Genomic DNA, 25,070 nt, shown 5'->3' on the forward strand with positions numbered 1-25,070 from the left:
ACTATGCATGTACATATCCATGTCCATTTTTGAATTTGTATCGAATTTAAAGTTTGCAGATGCTGGAATTATTCAGGTTTTTCCTTTCAAGGTAATTTACATATGTATACCACACAAATTACCATAAGAGGAAAAATCTAGATTATTCCAGCATCTACAGACTTAAAATTCGATACAAATTCAAAAATGGACATACAATGTCTGTGCACCAAGCCTTCAATATTTATGTGCATACATACATATATACGATGAACGAAATAAAATCAATTGAGCTTATAGATTTAGATGCAAACACAACGGCGAAATATGCAAATTCGGCCCTGAACTTCGCCTGATAAACCCAAATGGCGGCCTTAATGGTGAGGAAAATCCCCATGGGTGGATGCGGGCAAAGCTCGATTCCGCAAATGACCGCAACCGCTCTCGATACACCACTGTAAATATTAAATTTTGCTCGGCAGCGTGTTAAAATATACACGTCAGTTTTCACACGTCGAACGCACATATACCCTGTGTGTAGTGTAAATTTTACAAATTTCATAGATTATAATAATGTGCGAAAATAAAAATTAATTTCGAGGCACTACAAAGTTTAGTATAATTTAAAAAACGATAAATATTCACTCGTTGCGAATTTTAAAATGTTCCGTACGAATTTGTGGAACGTGTTTGAATACTTTATACTGGAAACACGTGCCCTCAATAAACTTGCCACTGGGTAAGATTAACTTTTTCATTTTCTCCATAGCGCGAGAAAACGTATTGTTACGGAACATGAAAATCATTTTCAGATTATTAGAATCCTATTCGAATTTTCTTCGAATAAGAATTTAAAGAAATTTCGACAATGGATTCTGTATAATGCAATAAATACGTACATAATAAACCTACACATTGAAAGAGCTTATTATATGTATGTACATACATATACAAATGTATGCACATGAATGCTTTATTCAAAGATTTTTCATTACTGGATTTCCACAAAAGGTCAAGTAACCAAAATTATAAATACGATTACAATAAAACTTAGCACAATGAAACAAAACAAAGCAAATAAAATTATAACGTCAAACTTTATATTATCACTATTTATTTCGCCTACATATGTATAAGTACGAACAACAAAAATACGACCTGTATAATTCTTGACAAATCAAAATTAACACAAGATAACGACTCTTAAATCTCTATTTCCAATTTTAGAATTCACAGATGAATATCTCACGGTAAATTGAAATAGCTGAAACATGAACCGTCTGCTTGTATGCCGTTGTACAAACACTGTTAAATTTCAAAGCTTTCAACTCCCGGCGAAGACGAATTGCCTTTCAACCAAATTAATGCATCCCGTGTATAACTGCTGAGCAAATACTTCATTTCCATCGTGAAATTCGTACTATGCACAATTAGCACGCCATGGAGGGAACTGCTGGAAAAACAGATCGCAACGAGGTAAACCACAAAGGTCTACACGAGTGCATCTAACGACGTTCACTAAACATTACCGTCAATCTTTTTCCCATTTTCTCAACCCGATAGTGCTCGACGAGAGCACATTACCAACGAATGGATAGAACGCTTCGAAAAAGTAGAATGCATTTCAAAAATAAATAGCCTTCCCAATGTTCAGTTGGAAACTTTTTTCACTCCGTGATGATATACATGCATATATGTATATGTATGCACGTCGAAGGACGTGAATAACATTCATTTATATGATAAATCGGTCCATTTTCAGGCAACAAAGCAAGCGTGTCACAAATGAGACAATGAGTGGTCAAGATTGAGTGTCAGCTATTCGTAGAGCATGATGAGACTCTGCTTATTTTACAGCATTCTGAGATATAAAGAAAGAAAAAGTTTTATGAGAGTAATGGATTTGGTACGCGCTTGAATCGAACTTATCACACGAGTTGAAATTGCACGACGAGATCGGAAAATCTCAGTTCTTAGAAGAACCACTATAAAACGCGAGCCCTTCGCTTTGATGTCGGATTAATGGAGACGATAATGGTCGCGACTGAAGTGCTAGAAGGAGAAGGGGATACAGGATCCACCGCAGTCGAGGGGTTAATACCACGTAGCAGCCGTTTTGACCTATATTTGTAGCGTTCGATATTAAGTTTCCGCAAATTGGGTTGGAATTCCATCAAGAATTGAAAAATCTGTATTATGTGGCCGTATACATAAATTAATTCAGGCTATATAAAATCTATGAATCATTTTTTCTATGAATACAACATTTTATGAAAAAAACCTTATTAAAAACTAAAACTAATGACTTGAAATAATTATATATGTATGTAAGAAAATATAAGATTTTGAAGGCCTATTTGAAGGCGTATTGTGGCACCGACAAAAGTTCGCGCATTTATTTAGTTAAGAAACACGAACGTTTAGCTGAAGAAAACTTTGAGAATGACAACCAAAAAATATCGAATTTTCCGACCGGAATATTTGCAGGCGAGGGTCAATTGCAATGAGATTGGTCTAAATTTCCATTTGAATGCGGAGTAATAAAGAATGAAAGAGGCGCCGAAAATATCCCTAACATTCCTTCAGAAAAATTACCGCGTCGGACGAATAAAGGGCTAATATTAATGCTAGGGTGAAAAAGGGGTTGCAAGCGAGGATGTGAGAGCAGGGTGAATGAAAGTGGACGAATATAAATATTTTCGCAATTGTTATTGTGTGCGAGTTTTTCGTCCCTTGTCCATTTTTGGTAGCGAATTTCCTTTTTCAGAGCGAAAATATGTAGGTTCAAAGACTAACACGCAGCGTTTTAACAAATGAAATGCACAAATAAACAGATAATTTTCATCAGTCATAACAATGTGCGAGTTAATCAACGCTACAACGGCTGTACAACATATTTAGTTTCTCCTAGAAACGCCATCAACAGTTATGGTAGCAAACATAAAGAAATCATTTTTGAATAGTAAATTTTATACAGGAAATTAATTTAAAAAGTATCAATTAATATTCCAGAATTTTTAGCAAAACACTTTCCATTTTGAAACATTCTGTGTTTATATTGGTATATACAAGATTTTGAATAATAAGTAATTGTCATAAATGACATGGATAGCGATGGTTGGGCATTGAATGCCAGAATGCTCTATGGAAAGTTCTATGCTCGACATAACGAAGAGAGACAAGAAACGCAGTACATGATTGAGAAGTATGACAATGGTTGACATAGTTGAATAGTTGACATAGCAAAGCGAAATAAGAGATTTAAATGCCACTAAGTGGGCCATATATGAATGTACATAGATAGCTAGAAGAATGGACGAAATATGGACAAAGAAAGTGCCCAAATAGTACCCAAGATAGTGTAAAAGGTACAAAGAAGACCAAAAGCAAGATGAGTAAGAAAAATCTGTGGGATTAGTTTAATATTAGATTTACTATTTGCAAAATTTAAATTAAGCTTAAACGGTATCGGCAATTCACTTTAGAATTTCCCGATCACGTTTGGCTTTAATAAATTGTCGTTATTTATTTATTATTTACATATTTTTGCCACAGTAACATAACATAATACTCTAACGCGTCACTGTGACTAGACATATAAGCATAATACAAATACTATATACATATGTATAAGATTAGCGAGATATATATGTTAAAGATAATACATTTTTGAAATGATCTTCAAATAGTGAGTAGGATGGATTTTGCCAATTTGATGGAGGAACCGCTTCAACAATGAAATCAGATAAATTGGCAAACTCTAATAGGAAACGATAGACTTGGAGTTACAAATAGCTAAGTCTGACAAGCAGCATTTAAGATTATACTCAGAATAAATTCATTTCAATCGAAGTCAGCTAACGGGAGTGTATGTAGTATGAAAAGATATATAATTATTTTTGTAGCTTAACAATTGTAATACATCAAACATATTGCAAACATGATTCAAAATAATTTAACAATTTACCAATCGAATATGGTTTACCGGCATCTCAAATAACCGATCCTTTCATCAGTACAAAAGAAAGCTGGGTAGCCCATTATAAAGCCCAAGTGAAGCCATTTTTATAAACAAGACAAAAAAAACAACAGCGACGAAAAACATTGCTAAACTCCGAATTAATTCCAGAATTGCTTTGTTATACCGACCGTTTTTATTTATTTGTTTTTTTTTTGTATTTCACGCGCGACGGATCAGATATAACGAAGTAGTTTCCGCAACATGAAAGCTCGTTTCCGCGGTGCGAAGAGCTGCGAATTCGAAAACCGTTAACCACAAGCGTAGCCAATTTGAGTAACCCGTCTGCAATTGTGTTGCCTTCGTCGACGACTTTCGGGAACAGTCGAATTTGCAACAACTAATTCGACGAGGCTGGCTCGAATTATTTATGTGCACTGTCGACGGCGTTTCAATTTCGACTCGGCTTTGTCAGGGTTAACTTTAACAATCGAGTCAATCTGAGGTTGATCCATAATAGACAGTGACGTATCAAGGCTGAATGTTATCCATCGCTCAAAGTTTAAGTTGATTAGTCAGTATACTATGTACGTTTTCAATATTTCCAACTCGATTATTAAAATAAGTTTGTATAATTATAGTCTCGTATTCTAATCCAGTGCTTCTCAACCGGTGGTGCGCGGGCCACTGACAGTCCGTTCAAAAAAAAAATTTTAATCAATTAAATTTTACAATATAACCGAATAATAAAATCGTAAATCAATTATGTATATGCATTATATAATACATATATCAATTAAAATATTAAGGATCTAAAGAAAGATTTATTGATGTTCCGAAAAATTCTAATCTAATCCAATTTTAAGATATTGCTGAACGCTTAAATCTACAAAACTACATAGTATGTACATGTGTAGTAGTAAAATTTTGTCCAATGCATACTTTTTTAACGCAATATTATACTCGAAACAGTTGTTAATCACCGATGAAATACCTCAATGGAGCTTCTTTTCGAGATCTTACCGCCCTAATTCTTATTGATCACGAACATTTTCGCACAAACGAGCATCTCGAATATATGTATTTTTTTCTTTTGTACTCTCCAAGAAATACTCAGACCGAATATAGACCAAAAGCTCCTACGTGTTTAGAATGACTAGGTTTAGAACAAATTACATATGAGAACTATGCACATTGGATCAGCGAGAATGCCGTGTTTAAAATTAAAACACACATAAGCAAATATATAATAAATATTCCTAAGAATATTGCATACACATTTTATATATAACCATAATGTGTATACGCCGTAACACTTTATTACAAGCCGACTTGCAAGCGGATAATGGAGAGCTTTCTTGTGATTTACGTCAAATAAGCCATTCTCAAATATCTGATTTCGTATTCAAGGCATTTTCACGAATGGGCACCATAAAACTCTCTTCCTGTTATTCTCAACATTAATTATTGTTGAACAAGTCACTCTCTCGTACAAGAATATCTCGGTGTGAAGTTGTATAACGACCACACCAAACGGCTGCCTAAGGACCATATAACGAACTACGCTTATAAAGCTTAAGATTTAAAAACGCAGATTTTTAGTGCAAAAAATATTTATGTTTTGAACTAAAACATAAAAAATAAATCAAAAAATCGTAAAGCTACTAAAAAAATGCACATATTCACATTTAAAAATATGTATAAAAGAACTCGACTGGGTGGAAAAAAAGAAAATATATGAGCGCTTACGTCTTTAAATCATTGAACATTATTCTTCTCGTGCTTCGCACAAAAATACATTTAAAAAACTGAGAGAGAATGTGAAAAAAAAAAACATTAAAAGATTGTATGACGATCCACACTATAAGATAGTCCAAAGCGAATACTACGCATCAAAATAATAAAGAAATCGATTACCTATGTACATTAATAAAACATGTGAAACTCAGATAATCAATCAATTTTGAGCCGTGGTTTACGTAGCAAATTTACAACGCCAATCAATTATGCAACATCACATCCCGAATATACATACAAATCAATGTTCATTTATTATAAAAATGAAATTATGCACCTTACAAACATACATATACATATGTACATAATATATTATATACATACACTGTTCACCATGCAAGAGCGAAAGCTCGACTTGTTAGCACAAAGGTGAACAAAGTCCAAGCGAAGCTATCCATATCCGATTATATCTTTGGCCGGCGCGATGTTTCCGGTAAAGTAAGCTTCCAAGTTTCCGGAAGGGTTATTATGAAGCCACGACGACGCTTTAACACAAAGTCGTCTTAGGTCGTTCGGCACAAAGTTGGCTTCCACTTCACGAGACCATCCTGAGGTGTCGAGGGCTAATCAAGTTATGAATGGCCGACCGTCATTAGGACCAGCCGGGGGCCTCGGACTCGAGGTTGAGAAGCCCTACCAGGCCACACTTGAGCTGACGAAGGTACATCTGGTCGCAATTATTAATCAAATTCACGTCGTGTGGTATTGATAAGCCCGAAATCCGGTGTACCGAGAGGAAAAAATCTCTCGATCAATTAACCTGACTAATTGGATCAGCTCACGGTCGAGCGAGAATTTTCTTACGTGTGGATTATTACGATACAACAGTTTATAATCTTTCATCGGAAACAACACTGAACGTAAATATAATGATATTACAAATATATAATATACTCTGCACTATTGTATTTGTCTACAAAATTGCCTAAATTTACAACATTTAATAAAATAAATATATTCTATAAGTGAATACGCACTTTCTATACGTATAAATCTCGTTTGGCGTGAATTTATAGTTTTCTACAATACCATTTTCCGATTCGCCTGTAAATATTTTTCACTTTTCTACGACTGAATTATGTGTCCTCACATGACATTTTTTATTTTCAGCCTATTTTTTATTTTCAGTCTATCTACATAAATATATATATATATATATATATATATATATATATATATATATATATATATATATATATATATATCTATATATATTTTATATAACGACAAAACAAATTTCAAACTGGTAATTTTTAAGATAAATGATACACAATTAAGAGAGAAGACAGCCGCCGGCGACTAATTTACATTTTGACAATATGATTCTGCGAGACGTCTACCAGTCGAATCCCGACAACAAAGGACTATATAATGAACTGATCAAAAGTATTATGCATAACTTCTTATGTTCAAATTTACGAAATTTAAAAAAAATTTGAATGTCGAAATCTATATTTCTTTCATGTTAAATTTATATTAAAATAAAACTTATATTTAAATATTGAATCGAAAAATGAATACCGATACTAGACATATGTATTTAAATTTAAATCAGATATTCGAAACTTTCTTAAATTAAGCAAACCCACATCAGAACTAACTAAATTACCTGTAGGCTCTTAAACACCGGACCTGATTAAAAAAATAATACAATCTATATGAGGCAACCGTAAGACCATACAAATGTAATGAGATCCCTGATTTTTGCCCCACAAAATTTTACTAATTAAGACCGAAATTTGCATGGCTACCAACATAGTATATATGTACATATATGTATATATATATATATATATATATATATATATATATATATATACATATATATATATATATATATATATATATATATATATATATATATATATATATATATATATATATATATATACATATATACATATTATAAAACGGTTATCGGAACGTGACTGGGTAGTAAAAGATACCAAAGCAGACATTGATAGACTAAACTGAAGATTGTTCACGAATAAAATCGAATTCTCTCTACTTGATTGGGTGTATATTATATTATAACGATACATATTGTAAGTTTATACGTAACCATCTGTCCATAAAGCAAAATATTTATTTTTGAAAACAAACCCACCTCACCTTAGACGTAAATTAAATTCAGAAACTAATCATTCGTCAAATTAGGACATGAAAAAGCAAAATCGACATTTTTTTTATTGAAAACCACCCTGATACTGAATACACAAAGGCAATGCTACGCATACATACATACATGTGTATATGCAAATAATCCATAAAATGTCGAGCTTACAAACATTCATTTCGCTGCGAGCGACAATAGACACCGAAGCTACATAATAAATTCACCTACTACCAGAGAGATGGAAAAGGGAAAGCAATCAAGCGTCACTGCGACTTTTCACTTAAATTTCCAACGGCGTATTAAATTTCAAATTAATAACGGGCTGGATTCTGCTTTTTGTTCCCTTCAGATCACTCAGGACCCTCAACATCTATACGTATACATATGTATTATACATATAAGCAAGTACAATTCATTGCGAATTCCGTTTTCACCGATAGGAAAAACTGTCCGATAATTCGACCAATAATGCGATTTCCTGAAACGGAAGTCGCTTTGTGCAATCGCACTATGGAAATCTGTATACTATACGAGATGCGGACGCATTGGCGCATTGTGAATCCGACGGGGTCGCGACCCAACTGGGTCAAACTGGGGTGAACTGGGACAGATACTCCGCCATTTCAGGCCGAATGTGCCACAATGTCAATTTTCGTCAGCGTTTTTCATCCAGCTCGGGATGAAATTTGGAGAAATTGACGTGTTTTCATCACACGCAAATTCAGTGCGATCATTAAATGAAATAGTCACCACATACACGCATACAAACAATTCAAAAGCGAAACGTTACAGCGAATAGAGTCTGAGTGAATTATTCGAAATGTGAATTAAATTTTCATAGTTTGACTGCCGATATTCAAATATAATAATATACTTTTCAATAGCTAATTAAAGTTTAAAAAAAACTGAAATTCTTTAATAACAGCTGTGAGGAGTTTCAAATCTTTACTATGGCTGCTTTCATGACATTATTAATGTAGTTTTAAAAGTATCCATTTTCTGTCACAATTCATTGGATAATTTGAATAATAATATATTATAAATATATTATAATTTTATAAATATTTAATAAACAATCACAAACATATTATGGATAATCTATTATTTTGATTATATTTCCCCATGATGCCATTACGGATTTTCCCTGAGCGTCATATATCGTATTAAACTTGTACATATATATATTTATAGATTATTAGTGGTTTTACCCGGCTTCGCTCGGTATTCGTAATATAAACAGCTTAAACATGCATAATCTAATAGTAAACATTCATTTGTTTTTTTATTAAATTTATTTGAATCGAAAAAAATATTCAACGATATCAATATCATCGTCATAGAAACATTGATTTGTTTTTGATGCTCCCATCCAAACCTTATGTATATAGTTACAAAGTCTCTTTCGAAATTATGCATTAGATAAATTTACAATCATATTAAAATAGTGATGACATAGTGGGTAAGAAAGTTTTGTCAATGTAATGAGGAACCGTTTCAACAATGAAATCGGATAAATTAGCAAACTCTAATAGGAAACGATCGACTGAGAGTTACAAATATCAAAGTCTGACCAACAGTACTATACAAATACTTCAGAATAAATTCTTTTCATTCGAGGTCAACCCAGTACTTGAATCCGGGAATCTCTCGGTGGTTAGCATTAACGCAACCGAGCTATACTGCTGGCTATGAATATCTTACCCAGTTATTTCTTCCACAATATCTTTCAATTTAAAGAGACAACAACATACCAGTTTTTCAATATTCAATATATGTATCCACAAATTTCTTCATACAACATATGTAATATAATTATTTTATCGTTTGATCACAATCAGTATTCAGATCCGTCAACGTTGAATACCAGAAATGCCATAACTGAATCTATTCAATATTTGAATTAGTTCACCCGTACGGGGAATCCGACGAAGCAAATAGCTTACATTTCAAAATACGACCGAATATAATGGTTGAGGTGGTTTTCGAGTGGTATTGCACATAAACCCGTATACAGGAGAAACTCGTTAAATAAATGAACAAATTAGCCGGCTCCTACGGACCGCAGCTGCATCTTGTGCAATCGCATAACCATCGGGATGCATTTTCCGTACCCGGAGGGTGTGCTTTAAAGTCTTAATTGTAGTACGTGGGGGTCTCAAACTCTCTTGATGATTTATTAGATGCGATTTATGACGTAAAATGAGACGATAAATAACACCAAGTCGAGCCATATTCCAAATGCAAATCGAGCACTTTGAAGCGGGGATGCCGCGAATACCGTATCGGATGATTTAATTTTCGGAGATATTTCTGTGAACGAGATAACAATATGCAGAAACATACCATTACTACATATGTACTTCACTTAATGGAATATTCATAATTATAATCAGAAGTTTAAAATTAAATCAAAAGAATCAACTCCATTGCATGTTAATATTATTTTGATCGTACAATGTGTGAGCAAGATTCGAGAAAACTAATAATATGAAACACAATTTATCGTCTATGCTTGTATTACAGGGGTTGAATTATGTACCTACTCCGACAAGGCCTCCATTAATATCGAAAGATCCAACTCTATCCGAACGTGAAATTGCCTGCTTAATTTTCCCATATTAATAGCATACAATACAGGAATAGTACGTACAGAAAAGCGTAATGGAAAATACGCAAAAATTATGTCGTCGAAATTCTTATTTTTCGAATCATAAAGATCGTGCACAGTACATATGTATATTGCGAAGTATAATTAGTATTGCGCTATAAAATACGAGCGGGGCTTTTAAATTAAATAAACCAGCAATAAAAACGAGTAAACGAGCGTGAATTACATTTTCTATATACATACAATATAAATACGAATATTAAAACGAAATTTGGTTGTACAATGCTACATAGTTATTCGGCAATTTTTACAGTGCATACCGTTTTTTAAATGCAACTAATGAAATATCTTATATTTTAGTACAGTTTATATGTATCTATATATGCATATGTATATCAGAACGATCTACACTTTGAAATATGTACATATAATATGTGTGAACAAACATATGTATGTATGTTTGTACGAGCAATTATCATAATTCAAATTTAAGTAAAAATGAGGTAGGTATTTGATATTTCAGTATTTATGTACAAATATATATCAACAGAACATAATAAATATTTCTGAATCATTTCTCAAGTGAGCTTCTTTGGCGTATTGTAAAAATATATATACATACATATGTATGTTATATGTAGAAAAATTATAATACCGTGCTCATTGAAGTTACAGAGTGGCTATTTTTCAATAAAAATAAATAAGAATTCGGTGGTTCATTATTAAGTTTAGAAAAAGGTTTCTCCGAAGCAAGGAGCGAATTTATGAAGGTCGCAATGGAAAAAATAGCTATTTTCAACGTCTCCCCAAAAAGGGACAAAATATTATCATATCGAAACATGCGGAAATCGCCTCTCCGGTGCACTCCATAGAAACACCATAAAATGGTATTACAAAGTTGTAACGATCTGCGAATCACTGGCCCGTAAAACTATGAGCGGTAAATTGGGGCTTTTCTTTCAGGCGAACAAAAGACGTCTAATGTTTGCGACGCGAATTTTCCTGTTCGGCTAAAATCCATCGCAAAACTTCCGTTCGAACAAAAGTGACGTTCGATCGGCCTGTCAAAACTTTCATAATACGTCACCAAAAACAGTGTTCAAATTGATAAGCGGAAAATCTCCGAGAAAGGTTTTCCACCGCTGCGAGCGACTTCGACGCGTTAATATTCAACGTCATAAAAATTTCGCACGATAACTTTGACTGGGGAAATCGTTAGCGTTTATTCATCACAATAAATATTTATATACATACATAGACACATTTTATACAATCAGTCTCAAAAACACGAGCATAAAGAAAAAAAAAACAAACTCGAACTCTGTCCTAAAAATATACAAATACTGTAACCGAAATAGTTTCAGATAGTGGACAATTAGGTAATGTGTTCAATTAATATTATCATAATCAATGTGTTCAATTAATATTATCATAATCAATGTGTTCAATTAATATTATCATAATTTCGATTGTGATATATTCAACTTCAATACATTTAAATTCATATTTAGTAAGCAATATTTAATCATACTTAAATATTGAATTTGAAAGATATTTCATATTTGATATTTGAAAGTGGCGGAAGTCCAATTCTCAGTTCCAAAAACACAATTTCTGTTTGATTTAATTGTTATCACTTATTTCAATTCGATATGTCCAGAATCTCGGAAAAGCAGAATAAACGTATTACAGGCCACCAATATTTTTAAATATTGTTAAACGCAAAACATAATATTTAAAGTTTTGCGAGATATTTTTCAAAGCTCAGAAAACTCGACTTATGCCACTTTCAATTAGAGCTCATATATAGAACACTATGAAAACATAAAAATCGAATGTATAAGAACTAACATACATACATACGTGTATGAAAGTGTACAAATTTCGTTTTCCTATCCGGAAAAGTTGAGTGAAATTGATTATTTTTTTTTGAAAATGAATTTTTTCAGGTTCGTGAAATCGTTCGAAATTTTCATCACGCCATATTGCACAATTACCGTAATTCAATATATCAATGGAGCCGTCGAATCGGGGCGTGGCAAGCAACCTCCAAAATATGCGGGGGTGGTATTGGCAGATAGGCTATAATGTATACACTTCGGAGCGTACGCAAAGTGTTCAAAAGCCTATCTGGTTTTTTTTTTACTTTCATTACAATAAACCTAAGTTATGCGATATTTTTCTTGACAAGAAATGAAGACATTCTCCAATCGAACAAATTAAATTATCATCATTTACATGACCGCATACGCAATACACGCATAAAATGCGCGAAAAGGTAAATATAAATACGCACAGCTTCATTCGAGCGTTAGTCACATCAGCCAAAAAACCGGAAGTGCGCTCAGTCAGTGTTGGCATCGAAACCAACGCGATAAAGCACTACAGAAATTGTGTCAAACAAATGCACTTACAAAACTACGAAAGAAAATATGTATGTATGTATATAAAAACCGAATCGATATTCGAAAAATGGGTTAACACTGAAAGCATCCTTGAAATTCGAGATTATGATATTCCATTAAAATAACACGATGACTACTCTTCCGATCTTTTAAAACGACATTATGCTTTTTTTGTCGAGAAAGTGTGGAAATTTTATCGAATGGAATAAACCGCCACGCACGAATACATTTCTCGTTGTTAGTTTTCCATGCGAATTTTTACGTTGGAAAACTTCTTTTCGTTCAAATTGAATTGTAAGAAAATTTGTAAAAAAAAAAAATACAATAAAATTCCGGGTTCAACTGATTTTTGATATATAAAATATAAAAAATAGTCCTTTCGGAAATCAATTTTAAGAAATTCATTCGAAACATTCTGATGCCCTTATGCAATTACGCTACATAAAAAAATACAAAATATGTAAAAACTTAGTCTATAAACATGAAAATCTAAAATAATCTAGAGGTCTTATATATAAATTTTGAGAAGCTGGGGATGCCGATCCTTTGACCTCCACGTGTCACGTACAAAACGTAACGAAAAACACATAAACACGAACGCATAGACAGAACCATCGTGTTGACGCCAGAAGCTCTGATTCACAATTTTCAGATTATTTTTAGTCAGCTCATAAAAATGGCATTTTTCGATAATGACGGCCGCATTAAAAATTAGGGAGCGGAGAAATATTTTCCCGAGTGAAATTTCGCATCAGCGAATATTTGTTAAAAATAAATTTAATTTTCTACGTTTAATAAATATCACGATAATATATGAAATTTCTACAATATTTTATAAATATCACGATAATATTATAAATAATGATATTTCCTAATAAATTTATGAAAAAGACGGCCGACCAATCCCCATATTTATTACGCGCAAAATACATTACAGTTAAAGCGAACGAATATAAAACCATACCCTCATTTTAATTAATTTAACAACATGTACATTCGAATTTCCGCATGTAGTTAAATTTATATCGACAACATTTGATTCACCATTGTAAATAGGTTCTAGAGCTCTTTTTCCTATTATGCTGTACGTTAACATTAGAATAATATAATACTATGATTACAAACAAAATTAAATTAAAATTGTAGAATAGAAAATGATCAGTAGATCACTAGCTATTAAGATAGATATACGATGTATTGTGAACATAATTTAGTAATAATAAAAGGCATTTAAAAATCACCATCAACAACCATAAAATTAAGATAATGAAATAATATGACAAATTTCAACCTCGATTGGTTAATACGACCGCACTAGACACTAGAAGGTCATTTCGTCGACTTTACACACGTGAAATAAACGAAAAACACTGAAATTTTCACTCTGTGCCCCGATATCAAAGCGATGTTTAGCTGACGTTCGCGATTACAGCGTGAAAATCTCACTAAATCCAGCCATAACCGAAGGTGGAAAGTCGGAAAATTCGGAAAAGCGAGTTGGCGTAACAGCGCGCGTCTCGAACGCGACTGACGTTGCGATCCGGACCGCGGAGGCTGTAGATGCGGGACGAGGCCGACAGGGACGGTGGACCATCCCCCGTAATACGGCAGAGAGGGACACACCCTCGGGGCGAGAGGGGCGGGAGGGGCGAACAGCATGGCGACGGGGAGAGGAAGAGGAGTATCCCCTCTGCCCCCGCGACGCGCGCAATCAGCACCCCTGCCGGCGGGCTCGGAAATGAGCGACCACCGCTCAAATTCGCGTTCCATTTAAGCAAAAACGCGCCAAAATGGATTTTTAATGGAAAATATGAAAATTGACTGTCCGACGCTCACCCCTGAGATGGGAGAGGAAGATGAGAGGAAACGGGAGTCGGGAAAAAAGCAACGCTGCCGATATAATTAAGCGGAACCCGCGAGAGAGGTTATGTGACGACGCGTTTTCGTTTGACAGCTGGCGTTTCGGCGACTTCAAAGCCTCTCGATTAACTGTCATAATTACAGGCGAAATACATAGTAGTTCGCACGTAATAATTACCACCTCGCGTTACGGCAGATAATATAACGTCATTACAACATTACGAGACGAATAAAATGTGTTCAAATGATAAAAAACAAACATTTGATATATGTTTATATCTTTAATAAACTTATATATGTACATACAAATTTATACTCGATTTCTAACACTGATTCGTCACAAGAAACGTATGGTTTCTCGTGAAGGCTACTTCCCTTGCAGTTGTCCCGCAGTCAACTGATGAGATAAGGCTGGGTGAAATGAGGTCAAAAAGATGAACGCTTTGTGGTGTCTATATTTTCCTTTCGGAAACTTGTCATACGAAAGTTTATTTGTTTATATGTATGATTCAGTATCAAAATATTTGTGTTTATCAAAAATATATTTGAATATATGAGCCGTTTATATTAGAAAGTGGCAGAATTCAATTTTCAGTTTCAGAAACGCTATTTATGTTTGACTTCATTCACAAATTGTTTTAACTATTGTAATTCGATATGTCCAGAATCTCGGAAAAGCAGAATAAACGTATTACAGGCCACCAGTATTTGAAAATATTGTTAGACGCAAACGAAATATTTCTCGAAATGAAAAACAGTGGACTTTCAAATGTAATGTAACGGTTCATATATTTAAAATAATATTCATCGATTTTGAAAAATACATGTCAAGTATTTGAAACTAGTTCCCAAATACTTGACATAGTACATAATTAGTGATTTGTATTTGAATTTTCAAAAATCAAATCTATCCATTATTTAATTAAGCCTACATATGTATATTCCATCCGACTACCCACTCTACCGTCTTAATTAACTGCCTGCATACATATATGTACATATATATATTAATTTTTAATTCCAACCACTTTCGGTCTTTTCGCAAATAAAATTATTAAATCGTTACCGAAATCCTACAGATAACATTAAAATGAAATTGTGAAAAATTAAATACGCATACCTCTTAAAAAATTAAATTTTAATTAGAGGGCAAATTCAACGCAAAGAAACGCGTCGCTTTCCATTTTCACAAAAAATTACACTGCATCTAAAAATCTTGAATGAAATTCTACCCAAATTGAATTAAATACAAAAATTCGGCAAATATAATATAATCAAAAGATCGCTTTAATTCAAATTCGAACGACATAAATCAAATTCAGCGAGAACTAAAAATTTCCTTAGTTAAGATATGCGTCCCGTACTCGAGGGGTCGCACTGACCTGCGCCAACTGCGAAGTGTACAAGCAAAGCATCGCGAACGTGAGTGACCTGATCTAGAATAATTCAGGCATTCAAGTAGTGAAAGAATCCGGTTATAAAATATGTACATATGTTCATATATGTAGGTATACTTCCGTTCACCTTGTGTTTCCGTTCTCGTCAAGAGCGGCATCAGCACACGCCCACATTTCCAAACGAAAGACAATCAAATTGGCTTACCTGAAACAAACAAACGCAACACAATTTAATATACATACAAACATTGCTAGGCCAAGGGATGTCGAAACTTGAATCTTTACATTACGCAGAAGGGAAGCCGCAGTTTCCATATTTTAAAATTAATGAACGCCTCTGCGTCTCGTCGACTTCTCAGAAAATTCAATTTGAAAGCAAAACCACCATTCAAGCGAAACTCAGACACAACCAATCCAGGAAAAATAAATAGATACAAAAAAAAAAAACAATACACGTCAACTTTAGCTCTCAAGCAACAGTATAATTTCGTTATTTCGAACGCAGCGTCAACGAGAAATGCGAATTTATCATCCGGAAGATTGATGACCGTAAGCTCTGCGAGTGGATATCAATTTTGCTCATCTCGCATATTCAAAATGCGGTAACCGAATGGGAACATATACATTTTTTCCCATTGTAAATGAAAAACGGTAATATTGCATATTGAATATTTCGGCGGAATCAGAATGTGAAATATGCCAAAAACTACATCTATTTTATTTATTCATTCCAGATATACTAAATGCTTCAGCTTCATGATTGCATATTGATTTTTAAGACAATCAATAGCAACCTATGTATTATACATACACCTATATAGTGGTTAGTTACGCAATCAGTATTACGTATAACATGTATGTATGCATATGTATGTACATATACATATATAAAACAGAAGCGTTGAAATTGCGGCACATGAATCGCATATTGACCAACGAAGCGAATTTTGTTAGCTGTCAATACGATAAGCTTTTTTTTTTTTTTTTTTGAGAAAATAAAATAAAAGCGCGCATGTAAAATATAAATATGTAAATGCATATTCCTATATTTAATCCATTTCATTAAAATATAGATAAAAATCGTTGGATTTTATTAGTTCAATAATTCGCCGAATGTATTGAACTAATATCTATTTTTATTTGAAACTCCTTGAATCTTTGCAGATAAAAGGCGAATGCACATAGTATATGTATGTAATATAATACCGCAGATTTTCTGCGAAAATTCCTATTAATTTCTAGTGTCGATTCGTACATGTGAAGGTGTCTATGAGGTGGCGGTTGAGGACGGTTATTACAAGACTATTATATTAACAGGAATAGGGGGTAGCCCCAGGGATGGGAAGAGTAGAGCGGATTGTGGGGAGAGGGCGTCTCCACGGTAACGGCGTCCTTGTCCTATCTAAATCGCTGATGACCTGGTCTGCGCGAACAAGGGCGACAAGCCGTCTCCATGGAAACGATACCTGAATGTGGCCCTCTCTCAAACTCATCGAGTCTCATTAAAAAAGCAACAAAAAACTATCTCATATTAAAAAAAAAACTTACAATGCAATCTCGCTAAAGCACGCTTTTATTATCCTATCTGTAATGTTCATGAATAAAGCATACCAGTAACGATAAAAAAAAACTACAAATACATATATATTTTTGTATCATCATCTACAGCCATTCACCATCGACTGCTGGATGGAGGCCTTTCCAACACGCTTCCACTGGTCTTTGTTTTGCGCAACTCTCATCCATCTCACCTCACACATTTTCCTAATTTTGTCTACCCATCTTCCCTGCGGTCTTTTACCCTTTTACTTTCCTTTTACCCTTTTACATTCTCTCGGGTACCATTCAAGCACTTCTTTTGTCCACCTTTCGTCCATTCTTCTAGCCACATGGACCGCCAATTGCCATTTCAATCTCTTTATCCACTATTTCCACTACCCTTGTCACACTTCTCACCTACGTGTTCCACTTCCTGTCATTTCTCATTTTGTACATATGAGCCGTTACAATTGAAATTTGCGTCAGTGCACTTTTCTTCATTTTGAGAAAAATCTTGCAGAATATTAAATATAATGTTTTGCGTTTTATAACATTTAAAAATACTGGTGGCCTGTAATACGTTTTTTTTCTTTTCCGAGATTTTGGAAATATGGAATATAAATAAGTAATAACAATTTGTGAATTAAGTCAAATGAAATAGTGTTTTTGGAACTGAAAAATGGAGTTCCGCCACTTATATCACGGTCATCCCATCCCACCCATCATCCCTGCGGTCTTCCTTTTACCCTTTTGTATTCTCGTACTTCTTTTGTTTGCTTTTCGTTCATTCTTCTAGCCACGTGGCCCGCCCATCGCCATTTCAATATCTTCACTCTATCCACTATATCCATTACCCTTGTCATACTTCTCACTCACGAATTCCATTTTCCTGTCTTTTCTCGTTTTGCCAATCATAGAGCGTTCTATATTTCTTTCAGTGCATTGGAGTATCTTAATGTTAACGTTCAAGTTTCACAGCCATACGTCATCATTGGCAAAAAAAATTGATCGAAGATCTTATTCTTCAAGCATACATGCATGTACATACGTTTGTATATAATTCGGTAAATGTTAATATTATACAAATATTGAAAAAAAGTAATAATATAAACATGTACATATTCGTTAAAGTTTTCATAGCATAAGTCATTTTTTTGATTATTTCAATATATTGCAGTTTATATAAGTATATGTATGTACATATGTATGTCTATCAATGTACAATACATTTGTTTATATGAAATTGAATTTAAGTAGTCTTTTTTTTGTTACCGCGGGTTTTTCTTTTAGTAAAATTAGAGAATTCACATAAATAATAAAAAAATGCAAGTAGTCAAAAATACAACTGTAACATAGATTTCAAATAATTTAGAGTTTGCAATGAAAATATTTAAAGCAATTCATAACTCGATATACTAATATGAAACAGGACAACAGAATAGTACAAATCCTTGCAATATATTAGGATGTAAAATAATATTCAACTGAAACAAATAAATACATATACATACTTATTCGCACATTAATACAAAAGTATTTGAAATTTAGTTTGAAAAAAAATTATACCACATAAAAATAAACTCACAACGGCGCCAAAGCGCACATATATATCCGGAAAAATCCGAATAATCCAACCAGAACGTATTTCACACCGGTAAAATCCCATTTACAAAATTACGAACGAGCTTCAGACTCGATTGCGTGGGTGCGGACTAATATCACCTTTATAATTCGCAAAAAACAAACCCAAAGCGCCTTAAATGAATTTAGCCCGTAAACTACAATATAATTAAAATTCGACCAAAACACGTACACGAACTTGTATTATATTTAATAATACATACATAGTAGTTTTGAATCTGTGAATGAGCTGCCGCATGATTTACGGGCTACTTTCGGCGTTCACGGTTTAATTTAACGGTGTCACGTTAAGTCTCGGATAAATCACGTGACCATTAATCACGATACACACATACACACAGACTATGACGTGACCGGTCATAAAGGCAAACGGACAAGACAGTCATGTCTGGCTGTCATCCCCGAGAACTTGTGAGGGTAGAATGGACTGCGAATGTGTCCAATTTCTCAGATTAATATTAACAACCAAATTCGAATTTTTAAATGCCGCTTCAATACTTCATTGCATGTTGTAACGTACATACATATGTACAATATATATATTTACATACAACAAAACAGCATTTTCCAACTTAGATAATTACAAGACAATCTTTAAGTCTTTAATAATCATAAAACAAAACATTCGACACAAAGCGCACTTATGTGTATAAGAAAAGGCTCATTAAACCGTAGGTATGTATCTTCAGTAAATACTGTTTGAATCAAACGTTATTTATAGACTATTTAGATAAGCAATAAATATTATACATACATATATGCACATGTGTAAGAAAATTCATTTAAAATACAGACTCATATTTCAATTTATTACTATTTTTTAAAAAAAAATTTACCATTATGCCATTACGGGCTTTGTACCTGAGCGACACATATAGCATTCAGCTTGTACGTATTTACATATATGTATATTTGAAATCATATTCAAATAGTGGCGACAAATAGTAAGAAGGATGATTTTGCCTATTTTTTTTATAAGGAACCATTTCAACAATGAAATCAGATCAATTGGTAAACTCCGATAGGAAACGATCGTTTTGGAGTCACAAATATCCAAGTCTGACCCGCAGAATTACAGAATTTCTAAGAATAAATTCTATTCAATCGAGGTCAATCTAAGGCTTGAACCCAAGAAGCTCTCTGTGGTAAGCATTAACGCAACTATTGAGCTATATCGCTGGCTTTTTGATTAAGCTCAATCAGTTAAAGATTTATGTAGTTCAAAAGCTTATTTAGAATAAAAAAGGATTTATGATTGATTGAAATAAAACTTTCGATCAATTTCAGAATCATAAGTTGAAGAGATTCATACGATAACTAAGCGAATTATATGTAAATAAACTATCAAAATGTCTATAAACGTCAATAGCTATTGCACATGATCTCAAATCACGATTGTTGATTTTTAGAAATGTGCTAGTATTCAAATAAATATACAAACAGGTATATGAAAAAAATTCAGTATACGGAAAATGTTAATTGCAAATTTCCAAGCAATAATTGACAACATTGCCATTTGAATAAAAACCTTTATTCTGATCACGGCGCGGTTCCCAAATAATGCGATTTCATACCATTGAATATAATCAGTGGACCATTATTTTGGTCTTTTTGTTATCCCGTTAACGACCGCACCGTTAGGGACACGAAACTTTCGCATTCGATAAACGAAAAATATATCCGAAGCGAAAAAAAAACCATCCCGCAAGCCGTAAAACGATAAGTGTGATATCCAAGTTTTTCCTTTACGATCGAAATGCATGGGAGGGTCGATGGGAAAATTATCGAGAATTTTAATGAAAGCTCGCGCTCGACGACATAGAGGTGGGTCACGGACAACGTCGAACTCACAAAGCGAAGTAATGAAGCGGCAATTTTGTTTACACGAAGAAATGGGAAACGTGCCCACCTGGCATCGGGAAAAATGGCGGAAAAGCATCGTGGAAAATCGACGAAAAAAAGGCGCAAATTGCGTAATAAAATCGTGTTGTAATGCGTCGACGACGGGCGCTTGAGCACGTTTTTTCGACGCACTCTCCGCCAAAAGAGTTCTCAATCTTACATATAGCAACGCACAACAAAGGGAATAAGAAACTGTTAAATTTAAAATAAAAACAGAACTTGTGCAATCAAAATATTTTGATAAGATATTTCTTAAATAAAAAAAAATGATAACATTGCAGACAGCATCACATTCGGATATTTTTAAACGTTCACCTTTTTAATGAGATATGCATACATACGTCTCATATCTAATATATAATTTCGAAAGAGACTTTGTATATATGCATATATGTAACATTGGTTGGTTGGTTTGTAAATAACACATTCGATTTTTTTTTCGATTCATAGGCGCATTCGAAAGCCCCGGGGGCGAAGTCCCCGGAGGTGAAGTCCCCGGGGGCGCCGGGAGCGAAGGCGCCGGGGGGGCCGCCGGATTCTGGTATACATATAATTTCGAAAGGGACTTAGTATATATGTTTGTTTGTTCGTGAGAGTTAATTTAATAAAAAAAACAAATTAGTATTCAAATAAATTTAATAAAACGTTTACTATTAGACTAGTCATGTTTAAGCGGTTTATATTACAAATACCGAGCGAAGCCGGGTAAAACCACTAGTACATAATATAATACAATATTACCAACGAAGAAATATTCAAAAATAAAAATATAAGTATCTTCAGCATAAAGAGTCATATTTACATTAAAATTTGCATAGATAGCCTCGTTTATAAATACAACAAAAAAATAAAAACATTTTTAACGCACGAGAAGGATCTGAAGCATTAAAAAAATCCAGAATAAGAAAGCATCCAATATCGAAAATTCAGCATACATTTGAATAAACTAACTTTGAAAACCCTCGGACGCAAACAATCTGATAAGTATATTCAATTTGTCGCAGAGGAAATCGAAAGATTATTGATTCGATAAATATAAACCAAACATGCATGCTTATTATGTATATTTACTATGCTCGATAAATACATACGTTCGAAAAACATAATCTCACGGACATCCTAATATTATCAATATATTTGTATAACAGTGAAGTGGTTTATAAGCCCTCCCTCCTCTGTATTCACAGTGGCTCATTGTTTGTTGTTGATTGAATGCATCTCGCGTCTGCTCTGACCGTCCATCAATCCGTTCATTGTGTACGAGGTCTTCTGTGAGAAATCTCCAGGTCGTATTTCTAACCCGCTACTTCGGTATAATGGCGCCTCGTAAAGATAATAAGGGCGCCTTTGCCCTTCGACAACGAAAAAGTCCAAACGATGTATTAATCGGAGGGAAACTGTATGAGGAAAAAGTTTTATTGCACCTACTAAAAAGTTAGAGGCACTTAACAGTTCGAAATGTTCCGCTCTAAATATGATGTATTATATTGCAAGGTTAGTACAAGTATGCGAGAATAATATGACGACTTCAATAGGCAAGTAAGTAAGAATTCGGCTGTTGAAAGTTTTCATAAGATGCAAAAATGCTAGAAGGACGAATAATCAAAATAATAAAAACTGTCCCATTTCAATATACAAAAATTAATATTTGCGATTCAATAAAATCGAAACGGACGGTTAGCACCTTTATTCCGATTTAAAGGGGGCTGTCTCAAATTGCCAAACATAAGGATGCTATCTCTAGGAAAAGCGGAAAGGGCTAATCAGAGGGAACGAGATAAAGGTCACTGCTCTGAAAGTTCCATAAGCTTTCGAAGAGCTTAGAAGGCGGAGCTTCGCAATGTCTGAATGGAGCATAGATGAAATTAAGAAAGAAGATATCCTTCAGCTCATTTCTCTTTCTTTTTTGCTGTTCGTTCCTTAATTTTTTCTCCTTCCTTTATTTGAAGTAACGACCGTAAAACGGCGATTCTTGATCCTGATAAGCCGCTTTTAATAACCACACTAAGTAAAATTAGCGTTTCATTAAAAAAGTCTAAAACTTGAAAGTGTGTAATAAATATTAAATTAAAATTACAATAAAATAAAAACCATTTCAGTAAAACATTTCTGCTTACTAAAACAAAATTTGTTTTGCCCTAGCCATAAAACCATTCATGCAACACAGTATAATCTGGGTCAAAGGGAGAAAAACAAACACAATTATGGAAACGGAAAAATAACTCAGCAGAAAAATTCATGTAATTTTTATAATATAATTTGGGTATCTATTCGGAGTCTTTGAACAAGGTAAATACAGCAGATATAAAATAATATTATGCGATATCTGGAAGAGAAAGGGGTTCTCAATTCATAATAATGTTAAGATAATACTTTCTCTATGAAATATTTAATCAACATATATACCTACAAATGTATGTAGAATTTTTATGTAATTTTTACATACGTATGTACATCTACCTACATATAATGATTTCTTCAACACCAAATACAGATAATCGATAATAAAACATAATTTGATATTAAAACATAACGTTGTTGTTTTTTTATAATTTGTAATTATTATTATTATTCGTTGTTTGTGTATAAATATGTTTTGTTTTTGTTATGTCTAATTTCTTTAGTTATTATTTTGTTTCTTTTCTTTTCTGTTATATTTTTGACCATTGTGGCGCATTGAGAATTCCTGTAATGTTACAATGGTCCAAACATTAAATAAATAAATTGCATAATTTAACCAAAATTATTTGAAATAAAATATAAAAGCTAGAAACAAAAAAGTAAGCATAAGCATTATATGTATAGAGATACATATTTCAAATCGGTCGCCGTGACGAGACGGAATGTTAAATGACAGAAAACGCAAATATCGGAAGGGAAAGATCGAAAATCGAAAGATCATAAGTCGAAAGATAAAAAAAATGGCGCATGGTAAACGGTACATACTCACGTACATACTCACTTAATTTGCGCGAGCAGGATACAACAGGAATAAGAGGAACAGGCTTTTCCTCCCGTATTAATGTGCGCGCGCAGAATACGGGAGGAAAAGCATGTTCCTCTTGTTCCTGTTGTATCCTGCTCGCGTAAATTAAGCGAGTATGTACCGTTTACCATGCACCATTTTTTTTTTTTGATCTTTCGACTTAAGATCTTTCGATTTTCGATCTTTCCCTTCCGATATTTGCGTTTTCTGTCATTTAACATTCTGTCAAGTCACGTAGACCCATTTCAAATATCTGTTAACATTATGAATTCGAGTATCTCTCATATCTGTAATATCTAAACGAAGCCATATCTGCAACATGTTGAATAAACAAGCGCCACACAGTGAATGTACATATGTACATACATATGAATATTAATATTTTTTTTGCCGACGGTATATAAAAATATATGTATGTATGACAGATCATTTATTAAATTTATAATATACATTTACGTCACATTTAAAGAAGAATTATTCAATATAATATTCGAAAGAGATCAAGAAGGAAAATAGACAGAATAATGGCAAAAAAATTAAATAAATTTCCTATATTCATCGTGAATATAGTAGGTAATATAAAGTGCTCTTTTTCTGAATTTCCTTGCAATGCAAATTTTTTACTGAAAAATTTTTCGCCCATGAATGTTACTATGTACAAAAAAACGTAATATTTCATAGGAAGTGTAACAACTTTTACCGCTTAGTAAACGATTTAGTTCAGCGTTACCACATAAATCAACAGCGACCGAAGCAACAGTGACAGAACGAACGCCATAATTTAATGAAAGAAATAAAAATTTAGCAACGTTTGTTATATGTATGTACGTATGTGTTGGACAGCAACGGCCAACCATTAATATTCGAGAATTGCTTAGCGGG

The 25,070-nt window shown here is 33.5% G+C and overlaps 1 protein-coding gene across 1 annotated transcript in view; it reads right to left on the bottom strand.

Annotated features, from left to right (window-relative positions):
- CASK (peripheral plasma membrane protein CASK) overlaps nucleotides 1-25,070 on the bottom strand; it is a 408,349-nt gene that overhangs the window by 213,337 nt on the left and 169,942 nt on the right. The window contains exon 11 of the mRNA XM_077429351.1: nucleotides 17,837-17,855. Within this exon, the coding sequence (XP_077285477.1) occupies nucleotides 17,837-17,855 (19 nt within the window). The remainder of the gene's footprint in view (nucleotides 1-17,836; nucleotides 17,856-25,070) is intronic.

Source organism: Arctopsyche grandis, chromosome 4 (genome assembly GCF_051622035.1).
Source record: "Arctopsyche grandis isolate Sample6627 chromosome 4, ASM5162203v2, whole genome shotgun sequence".
In the NCBI taxonomy this organism is placed as follows: domain Eukaryota; kingdom Metazoa; phylum Arthropoda; class Insecta; order Trichoptera; family Hydropsychidae; genus Arctopsyche; species Arctopsyche grandis.